Genomic DNA, 10,821 nt, shown 5'->3' with positions numbered 1-10,821 from the left:
ACACTAGTAAAGGCTGCAACACTCACATGTGCAGTTTGATTTGCCAAGTATGTTAATATTTGATACTGTATTTCTCATATGTTTAAGTTGTTGATGTGAGGGAGAACTTTTTAGCTGTCTTCAGTCTGCTCCTGCTCTCTGATCTGTGCTGAGTTTTCATGCAGACGTTTAGTATCTTTATTGGGACCTGCCCTTATTTTCATATTTATCTTGTGTGTAGAGCTGCAGCCAGCAGTTCATTTTGTGAAAGATTAACTTTCCAGTGTAAAGTCAGTGTGGTGCAGTGTTACCACTGCTGCCTCACAGTAAGAAGCTTCTGGCTTCTTCTCAAAGTAAACTATTCATTTTTAAAGAATGTCAGCAAGTACTGTAAAATGACCTGGAACATTTTCAAATGTCTAGTTTGGACCAACCAACACACCACAACTTTACACTCTATGTTTGCATTTCCCGCATTTAATATGTGAACAAAGAATTAGTAACTGTGACACATTTGATGAATTAAACACAATAACAACTACATTATTTGTTGTTGTGGCCACTGGAACAACAGGAAAGGAAATGTACTGTATCAGAGAGATGATAAAGTCATTATAGCTGGTGACTTTAACATTCATGTAGATGCTGACAGTAACAGCTTCAACACTGCTATAATTCATTATTAGATTCAATTAGATTTTCCCAAAATGTAAATAAACCCACTCACTGTTTTAGTCACAGCTTAGATCTTATCCTTACGTGTGGAATTGAAACAGATAATTTAACAGTATTTAAAGTAGCCACCTTAATGTTCCTCCTGTACAACTTGATTATCTTCTTGACAATTCTGAAGCCTCACTACGTTCAATAGTCGATAGTGTTGCCCCTCTGAAAAAGAAGGCAGTAAACCAGCAGAGGTGATCTACAAGGTATAGTTCACAAACACACAACTTAAAACAAACTTAAAAACAAAAAAGCTCTGTGATGCCAGAACAGCATATTATTCATCATTAATAGAAGAAAACAAGAACAACCCCCGGTTTCTGTTCAGCACTGTAGCCAGACTGACTAAGAGCCATAGTTCTGTTGAGCCTAGTTTTCCCTTAACTCTGAGCAGCAATGACTTCATGACTTTCTTTATGAATAAAATTGTAGCTATTAGAGAACGAATTCACCAGATCCTCCCCCCAAATATTACAGTTAGATCTTCATGTACAGCAGTGCTAGAGTCATCGATAAGGCCCCACTCCCTGTTAGACTGCTTTTTACCCATAGATCTCTCTGAGCTAACTTCAATTATTAATCATCTAAACCAACAACCTGTCTGCTAGACCCTATTCCAACTAAGCTGCTCAAGGAAGCTTTACCCTTAATAGATACGTTCATATTAGATATCATCAATCTATCTTTAGAAACAGGCTATGTACCACAGGCCTATAAGGTAGCTGTGATTAAACCACTACTTAAAAAACCCTGTCTTGACCCAGGTGTTTTAGCCAATTACACACCAATATCTAATCTCCCCTTTATTTCTATAATCCTTGAAAAAGTAGTCTCAAAAAACTATATGGTCACCTGTACAGGAATAATTAGTATGAAGACTTTCAGTCAGGATTTAGAGTTCATCATAGTACAGAAACAGCACTGGTAAAAGTCACCAACGATCTTCTCATGGCCTCAGATAATGGACTCATCTCTATACTTGTTCTGTTAGACCTTAGTGCGGCATTTGATACCATTGATCATAACATTTTATTACAGAGACTGGAACATGAAATTGGAATTACAGGAACTGCACTAGGTTGGTTTAAATCTTATCTGTCTGATAGATTTCAATTTGTTCATGTTACTGATGAATCCTCCATGCACACAAAGGTTAGCTATGGAGTTCCACAAGGCTCTGTGTTAGGACCAATACTTTTTACTTTATATATGTCTCCTTTAGGCAACATTATTAGAAAACACTCCATAAATTTCCACTGTTATGCTGATGATACCCAGCTATATTTATCTATGGAACCAGATGGAAAAAATCAGTTAATAAAGCTTCAAGCTTACAAGACATAAAGATCTGGATTTCATAGTATTCAAAACTGAAATTATAGTATTTGAATCTCAGAGATATGATGTCCAACCATATTGTTACTCTAGATGGCATAAGTCTGGCCTCCAGTACTACTGCAAGGAACCTTGGAGTTATTTTTGACCAGGATTTGTCCTTTACCTCATATATAAAACAAATCTCTAGAACAGCCTTCTTCCACCTACGGAACATTGCCAAAATTAGGAGCATCCTGTCTCAAAGTGATGCCGAAAAACTGGTCCATGCATTTGTTACCTCTAGATTGGACTACTGTAATTCCCTACTTTCAGGATGCCCCAGTAACTAAAGAGCCTGCAATTAATCCAAAATGCTGCAGCAAGAGTGCTGACTGGAACTAGCAAGAGAGATCATATTTCACCTTCACTAGCTTCTCTCCATTGGCTTCCCATTAAATGTAGAATAGAATTTTAAACCCTGCTTCTTACATATAAAGCTCTGATTGGTCAGGCTCCATCATATATAGAAGACCTCATAGCACCATATCATCCCAGTAGACCACTTCGCTCTCAGAATGCAGGCCTACTTGTGGTTCCCAGAATTTCCAAAGGTAGAATGGGAGGTAGAGCCTTTAGCTATCAAGCTCCTCTCCTGTGGAACCAGATCCCAGTTCAGAGTTGAGGCTCAAAACCTTCCTCTTTAATAAAGCTTATACTTAGTTATAGTTATGCTGCCATAGGCTCAGACTGCTGGGGGACCCACCCCCAAATGCAGTGAGCTCCTTTCCTCCTTTGACCCTCTCTCCTCTCTTCTCTCCCCACAATTGTCACCACTGTATGACATTAACTTAGTGTCTTCTTTCTCCCATAGTTGTCTTTCTCCTGCTCTGTCTCTGTCTCTCTGTTTCTTTCTGCAGGTGTCCCCGGCTTTGAAGCTGTGTGTCTTCCAGCGTGCAGCTACTGGTCCAGCCAATCTGCCTGATGTTTTGTTGTTGCTTTTTGTTGCTCTTTTCTTTTCTCTCTCCACTTTCCACTCACCCCAACCGGCCGAGGCAGATGGTCGTCCACCCTGAGCCTGGTTCTGCTTGAGGTTTCTTCTATTAAAGGGGTTTTTCTTCTCTCCACTGTTGCCTCTGGCTTGTTCAGGGGGGAATTGTTGGGTTCTCTCTATACATCTTTATAATCTTGGCTTTACTCTGTAAAGTGTCTTGAGATGACTTTGTTTTGAATATGTGCTATATAAATAAAGTTGAATTGAAATTTTGATTTCAAAATTGAGTTTAGAAAATGTATTTTCTTGGTGACTGTTAGAGATGAGTACTGGGTTTCTATATTTAACTTGGAGATGATCAACTTCTGAGATGTTTCCAAGTAAACAGAGAGATGGAGATGTGGGGATTCTGCAGCTCAGGATAGAGGAGAGTGTCTCTGTCACCAGGTAACAGGCCCAAGTGGCCTGGAAATAATCGTCTGTGCTTCCTGAGGTGCATTGTGAGCAGGTATCTGTGTTGGTTAACCCCATTTTAAACACTTTGCTTTGAGTGATGTGAGTTCTGTGAATGGTGTTGTATTGTATAAGTTGTACATTTGTGGTGCTAGTCATGGAGAAGGTGTTGTTACAGATTTCTATCCATTCAATCCCATCGTTTGTTGTTAGTGTGACTCCCCATGTATCCTGTTTCCCTATTCTCCTTCGTTTTCCCGACGTCCAGCTTTAGTATTGTCCTAGTGCGTTAGTGAGTCTTGAGATTTGTTTTGTTAATTAGTTATTTGAGTAATTTAGTTTCTAGATTGATTGTTATTCCTCCTGCCTTCGCCAGTGAGTGTTTTCTGTTTGTTTTATTTCCTTTGCCTGCTGTTAGTCCAATTTCTATTCTTTTGTTAATAAATCTTTTCCTGCACTTCTTGTCTCGTGTTGGCTCTTGCATTTGAATCCCCGTGTGTGAGTGAGACACTTGTCCATCTCTTTCTCAGGACGTCCTGTAGTTGATCTCTGAGCTCTGACACAGCTGCTGTCACATCCTCAAAGTATCTCAGAGGACGGATGTTGATGCTGGATGAGTCTGTAGGTTCACTGAGTGCTGACAGTGAGGGGTAGCTGTGGAAAAACTGGATGTGATCCTCTGTGAGTGAGAGCTGCTCCAGTGAAGCGTCTTTCCTCTTCAGCTCAGTGATGTCCTGCTCCAGCTTCTCCTGAAGCTCTTTGACTCGACTCACTTCAGTTTCCTGCTGGGATCTGATCTGCTGCTTCACATCAGACCTTCTTTTGTCCATGAGACGGATCAGCTCAGTGAAGATCTTCTCACTGTCCTCCACTGCTTTATCAGCAGAGAGACTGATGGCCTCCACCTCCTGTTGAAGCAGCTTCATGTCTTTCTCTCTGTCCTGGATTCTCTGCTGGAGTTTTTGTCGACTCCCCTCGAGCTCTCTCTGCCTCTCAGTCCTCTCTGCTGCAGCTGAGACTGTGTCGTGGCCTCTATGTTCATGCATGGAGCAGAGATAACAGATACACTGCTGATCAGTGCGGCAGAAAATCTTCATCACCTCATCATGACGAGAGCAGATGTTCTCCTGCAGCTTCTTGCAGGGCTCCACCAGCTTGTGCTTTTGAAAAGTTGCCGATTCATAATGAGGCTGGAGGTGATTCTCACAGTAAGAAGCCAGACACACCAGACAGGACTTGACAGCTTTCAGTTTTCTCCCAGTGCAGACATCACAGGACACATCTTCAGGTCCAGCATAGCAGTGATCAGCAGGAGCAGCTTGGAGTCCAGTCTTCTTCAGCTCCTCCACTAAAACTGCTAACATGCTGTTTTTCACCAGGACAGGTCTCGGTGTGAAGGTCTGTCTACACTGAGGGCAGCTGTGGAGTTTCTTACCATCCTCTTCATCCCAGAACCTTTTAATACACTTCATGCAGTAGCTGTGTCCACAGGGAATAGTCACCGGATCCTTCAGTAGATCCAGACAGATCGAACAAGAAATCGTCTCTCGGTCCAGCTGAACTCCTTTCTGCGCCATTTCACCTCTCAGCAGCAAAGACTGTTTTTGCTGAAATAGCTGAAATGAAATGTTGCTTCCTTATATACTGGTTAGGCAAACTTTAAACAGCAGCAGTTACTGTCAGCATCTACATGAATGTGTCTCCGATTCACTGAATACATCTGGTCCAGGTAATCAGTAGGCAGAGCAGGGGACCTTGACAACCAGGACTGATGAGGATGTGAACCAAAAACACGAAGCTCTGTCTTAGAAGATTTGCCTTAGTTAAACTGCATTTTCTAAAGTTCTCCCACTGCAAACTTTTAAGTAGATCATGCTGGTTATTTTATCAGTGTATGAAGTCATGGTGTGAGTATTTGTGAATATTCAACTTCAACATCTGTCTCATCAAAACCAGACATTTGAAAATGTTCCAGGTCATTTCACAGTACTTGCTGACATTCTTTAAAAATGAATAGTTTACTTTGAGAAGAAGCCAGAAGCTTCTTACTGTGAGCAGCAGTGGTAACACTGCACCACACTGACTTTGCACTGGAAAGTTAATCTTGCAGAAAATGAACTGCTGGCTGCAGCTCTACACACAAGATAAATATGAAAATCAAGGCAGGTCCCAATAAAGATACGAAAACGTCTGCATGAAAACTCAGCACAGATCAGAGAGCAGGAGCAGACTGAAGACAGCTAAAAAGTTCTCCCTCACATCAACAACTTAAACATATGAGAAATACAGTATCAAATATTAACATACTTGGCAAATCAAACTGCACATGTGAGTGTTGCAGCCTTTACTAGTGTTTTCCTCCTTTAACCCTGGTACAAAATGCCTCCTGTAGTGGAGCAGGTTCGTCTCTCTACCTGAGGGTGTTTCACTTCTTGTCAATTAGTTTTTGCCCCATTCTCCACCAGTTTTTACAAGATGTGAGCTCCCAAGGTTTTTCACCGTGATCATCAGACGCGTCTGAGCATCACCTCCCTGCATCACCATCACACAGGTTAAAACTGCTCAATCTACAAACTACGTTTCCAGAACTTTTTCTAAAGTGCAATAAAAAAAATGTAAGCAAACTCAGAATTTGATGCTGCAACACACTCAAACATTGGGACAGAGGCAAAAATAATCCTGAAAAGATTATGAAATATTTAACTGAGATGTCGTTGTTGTTATCAGGTGAGGGGATCATGACTGGGTCATGAGAAGGTTGCCGAGGTTGGAGCTGCCAGGCAGGAGGTCTAGAGGAAGAGCAAAGAGGAGATTTATGGATGTAGTGAGAGACGACATGAAGTTAGTTGGTGTGAGAGAAGAGGATGCACAGGACAGAGTTAGATGGAGGCACATGATTCGCTGTGGAGACACCTGAAAGGGAAAAGCTGAAAGGAAAAGAAGAAGAAGACCATGAACAGTTCTTAATATAGTGATAGGAGTCAGAAACTCCAGAGGAAATCTCAGCGAATGTATGTGAACACAAGCACAGTTCATACATGAAAATGTTACTGGCCTCCACTGGAAATTAATCTTACAATGAAAAGAACGTAGCACATTTTAACATGTTTCAACCAATTAAAACAATTGACATTGGTTTAAAGTTTAACATGACGTGACTTTTTTAAACTGCTGTGAAACTAACCAGCCAGTATTGTATTAATAAATGACTGTGACAGTGTTTATGCAGCGCGACCACAGAGGAGCTGTCTGTCATGTGATGACTGAGGATGAAGATAATTCACTCATGGCCATGACAAGCTGAACCCAACTACAAGCAGCGTAGTAGGAAAAGTCTCCAGTCACCTGTACGGGCCTCAGTGGATCCAGCTGTCTGTGTGGTTTGTAGACAGAACCGGCTGAGCAACGACTTTGTAGTAAGGATGAGATCATTCAGTCAACCTGCAGAGAAGCAACCAATCATGATGTTATCCTGGCATTTCATGCTATCTTTATAGCACTGAAGTGGAGTTAACTGTCGGGTCAGCGTTTAGTGTTTCCCATGCAAAGCTGTGCGAGCTGTATCAATATCAGACACACACATTCAAAAAAGGTCCGTGTTGCTGCCTGCTGAAAATGCAATGACTTAAACTAACAATGCAAATTGACTACGTTGAGCCACGTGGATATTGGTGGGTTGATAGGCAAAGAGGTGGAGGGAGTTGGAGGTATAAGGCCTGGTGAGCTCAGGTCAAAGCAGACCGAGAGGACGACGCATCAGTGCTCACTTAAGCTGAAAACAGGTGAGCTTTCATTTTCAAGTCTTTTCTCCTGCTGACATAGATGAGCTGATGTGTTTCTGCGTTTCAGGAAGTCATGTGGAGGTTGGTCCTGACCGTCAGTCTGCTCTGCTGCAGCTCCGAGGCCTCAGTGACCTGCAAAGACGAGAACGATGGTGAAGTGGACTGGTGAGACATCAGGGAACCTCTGTCAGACACTGAAACTGATAAAAATAATCAAATGCAGCAAAGTGTTGGCCCTTCAGTGTGAAGCCACAACCAAAATTATAGTTGTATTCAATGGACTGTATCACGGCCGTAGATGTGTTAGTTGTTATCAATTTTTTGAGATTTAAACATTTTTTGTGCTGGAGTCTTCAAACTTCAAACTGAACACACTGCACATGACAAACCCCCCTCCAAAAAATGCATTTACATCAAGAAATCATGGGTCTTGAAGATGAAGGAAACATTGTCTTAATTCATTAATTATATAATTATTAATTATCTGCATGTTAATTGACTGAATGAGAAATGTTTTACAGGTTTGTCAAAGACAGTCACTATGTTAAATACTGACTCCTGTTGTCTTTGTTTCATTAGGTTCATCCTCTACAAGGCACCAAAAAATGTCAAGTATCAAAACAAAGTGACCACAGGTTTGGAGTTTATTTTCATTTCTCCACAAGGATCAACGATAACGGCAGCACGTAACCAAAAGCCCATCGATGATCCTAACGGCATCCTGGCAAACACCCTGAGGCCCCTGTTTAATGTGGGAAATAATAAGGTGAGTCTCATCTGTTTCTCATTGTCTTGTTGTTGTTTTCCGGGGTAGATTGAATGGTTTGGTACTAGTCAGGAGTCATGAGTAAAGCACAGAGTCACATTAACAAACTAACAGCAACCAGCAGTTTTGTTTTCTCTCTCCTGAATAAGAAGCAGATAATAACAGATGTGGTTGTTAAGTATGTTAGCTGGTCACTGGAGCTTTGAAAAATGTGAGTTTTATTAGGTTTATTTATGTTTTCTGCATTGCTTGTAGCCACCAGACTTTGGATTTATCAGCTACAGTGATCAGCCTCCAGATCATCATGCTGGTCATACCTACGGCCACAGTAAAGGTAAGCAGAGAGTGTGGCTCCTCAGGTAAATCATCTTTCCCATTATTCTGCTGCACCTCTGCTGCGTTTTCACACGGACTTCAGCCTCAAGTTGTCAAACAAAAATGTAACCTGCAGATAATGAAAAAGGTTTTTTCCCCTGCTCCATGATCAGTTTTGTTCAGTTGGGGTTAAGCTGTGGACAGTGGGTGTAGCTGTTCATGTTGTCTTTGTGTTCCTCAGGAGTTGTGATGTTGGATCAGAGCAGTGGAGTCTGGCTCCTACACAGCACACCAAGGTTTCCTTACAGAAGAGATAAGAATTTCTGGCCTTCAGGTGGAAGTAGAAATGCTCAGACATTTATCTGTGTAACGTTTCCCTACGACCAGTTTGAAAAAATAGGTAACAAGCTCAGTAACATACACAGCTGCATATTTACTGTTTCTGAAATATCTGAATTGAAAGTAATTCTAAATGTGTTACATACATTGTCAGGTAAACACCTGCAGTACATCAGAGCCTACGCATTCGAACATCATATTCCGACTGGCTTTCACGATGAGCTTCAGAAAGTTAAAGATCAAGTTGATCCAGTTCCCCCTTCCAGTGTTTTCCAGGATCTGCAATCAAAGAAGGGTCAAATGTTTCATAGCATTTCAAAACAACTATTAAAAGTAAACAGTGAGTTTCCTTCACGTTTCTGTTTTGGGGATAGTTTATTAGATTTGACACAACCAATAAGACTTTCAAGGCTTCAGCATTCAACACATTTTCAACCTTAACTGTCATAATGTTTTCATTCACTTACAGTTGGGTGCAAAAGTTTGCATCTCTTTATTTTGAAATGGCATAAAGAGTAAAACAAAGATTGTTTTAAATGAACATAATTTTCTGCACACAGAGCAACTGCTCCTTCGAGAGAAATTAAAACTAGTCTTATTATGTTCCCTTTGCACCCAGCTGTATATTGTCTAAAACTTTTGGACTAATACATTGTTTCTACTGATAATTATATCTATATAATCATGACCTAGTTTGTTAAATAATTAAATTACAAAGAGCATGAAAAAGGTGTTGATTCAAAAGGCTTTGTACAAACATTTGGCCACATCGTCTGAACCTACTGAATCTACTACTGTTATTTGGACTGTGTGAATTTGTGCAAACTTGTTCCTGTGTCTCTAAAATCACAGTGACTCTTTCTGCACATCGTTTCCTTTAGACCCTCCAGCGAAGAAACAGAGAATAGACCCCAGCCTCTTAAGTGCTAATACAGGTAAGGGAACATTCACAGTCAGTTTGCTGCAGCTGAAGTTTGCATATTAACAGCACAAATCTGGAAGATGCAGTTTGTGTAACTTGACTCCTGTTGTAGTTGGAGATGCAGATCTGTACGTTGCCATTCTAAAGAAAGCTGACAGTCCTGTGAAAGTTCAGAGTTGGGGCTGCCAGAGGGGTCGTGTCAAGAACAGCTGGACCATTGATGGAAAAACTTTGGAAAATACTGAGTGTCTAAAGACTGACTTTGGTAACTGGAAGCCATCAAAGGATCATTCGAAATGGTGTGTGACTACAGATCAGAACAAACCTTTCACCTGCATAGCTGATGTAAACAGATCAGAAAGCCAGTTTGAGAGGCCTGGGGGGGCTCTGTGTATTAAAAATGAAGAAATAACAAACATATTAAAGGGGATGATAGGCACCGTGGCTGACTGTAATGCTGACTCCGACTGTGACCCTAACATAGACTCTGATGACTAATACACTAAATAAAAGACACATTAAATTCTATTTTTCTGTGTTTTCACTGTATGAAATTCATTCAAATGGTCTGACTTACTTCATTAATGGACCCTGAGCAGCCAGTCAGAAAGCAGAATTGTTGGTGGTCTGAGTTGGAAAAATGAAATAAAATCATTGTCCTCTTCATGTCTCTGTCTCAACATGTTTTTCTTTAACCTGTTCTCACGTTCAAACACTGATGGTTCTTTTTATAACACATTACTGGAGGAGCAGTTGATACGGCTTAAAGGCCCAATGTTCAGCCAACTTCCAGTTGCTGTCAACGTTTTGCACTCTTTAGCCGTCCTTCATTTTGTGAAACAAAAATTAGATATGAATGATATGATATATTTTAAAACTCTGCATTTACCACAACAAATGCTATATATTTCTGACTTGTTGATTTTATACTTTAATGTAACAAGAGAAAACATGTTTAGGACTGTAAATGCATCACATAGCAAACTTACGTCAAGCTAAAATTAACAATTAAATTAACAATAAAATAATGTTCCTTTGCCATGTTTGACTTGTGTCATAAAGGCAGCAAAGTATGAAGCTTTATCTACAAGAGCTGACTAATTCTAGCTTGATCTGGTTTTTCTGTGAGACCTGCTCACATCCAAGTGAAATGTTTCCAAATGTGTACAGCAGTTTCTTCAAAAACTGCTCTGTTACATAATGTTTTTCCAGTTTAGTAGTAGTCTAGTAAAAC

General features: G+C 40.6%; 2 protein-coding genes across 2 annotated transcripts; one reads left to right on the top strand and one right to left on the bottom strand.

Moving 5' to 3' along the window:
* Positions 1 to 764: 764 nt before the first annotated feature.
* LOC137103606 (E3 ubiquitin/ISG15 ligase TRIM25-like) lies at positions 765 to 5,525 on the bottom strand. The gene has a single exon (XM_067484099.1). It carries the CDS (start codon positions 5,038 to 5,040, stop codon positions 3,901 to 3,903), a length of 1,140 nt encoding a protein of 379 aa, XP_067340200.1. The 5' UTR covers positions 5,041 to 5,525; the 3' UTR covers positions 765 to 3,900.
* Positions 5,526 to 7,114: 1,589 nt separating this feature from the next.
* LOC137103605 (plancitoxin-1-like) lies at positions 7,115 to 10,242 on the top strand. The gene is made up of 8 exons (XM_067484098.1): positions 7,115 to 7,245; positions 7,313 to 7,410; positions 7,825 to 8,011; positions 8,267 to 8,345; positions 8,568 to 8,726; positions 8,820 to 9,005; positions 9,547 to 9,600; positions 9,700 to 10,242. The coding sequence occupies exons 2-8, from the start codon at positions 7,319 to 7,321 to the stop codon at positions 10,083 to 10,085; spliced, it is 1,143 nt and encodes a 380-aa protein (XP_067340199.1). The 5' UTR covers positions 7,115 to 7,245; positions 7,313 to 7,318; the 3' UTR covers positions 10,086 to 10,242.
* The last annotated feature ends 579 nt before the right edge of the window (positions 10,243 to 10,821 follow it).

Source organism: Channa argus, chromosome 18, assembly GCF_033026475.1.
Source record: "Channa argus isolate prfri chromosome 18, Channa argus male v1.0, whole genome shotgun sequence".
Classification (NCBI taxonomy): Eukaryota; Metazoa; Chordata; class Actinopteri; order Anabantiformes; family Channidae; genus Channa; species Channa argus.
This window is presented reverse-complemented; position numbering and strand designations above follow the sequence as displayed.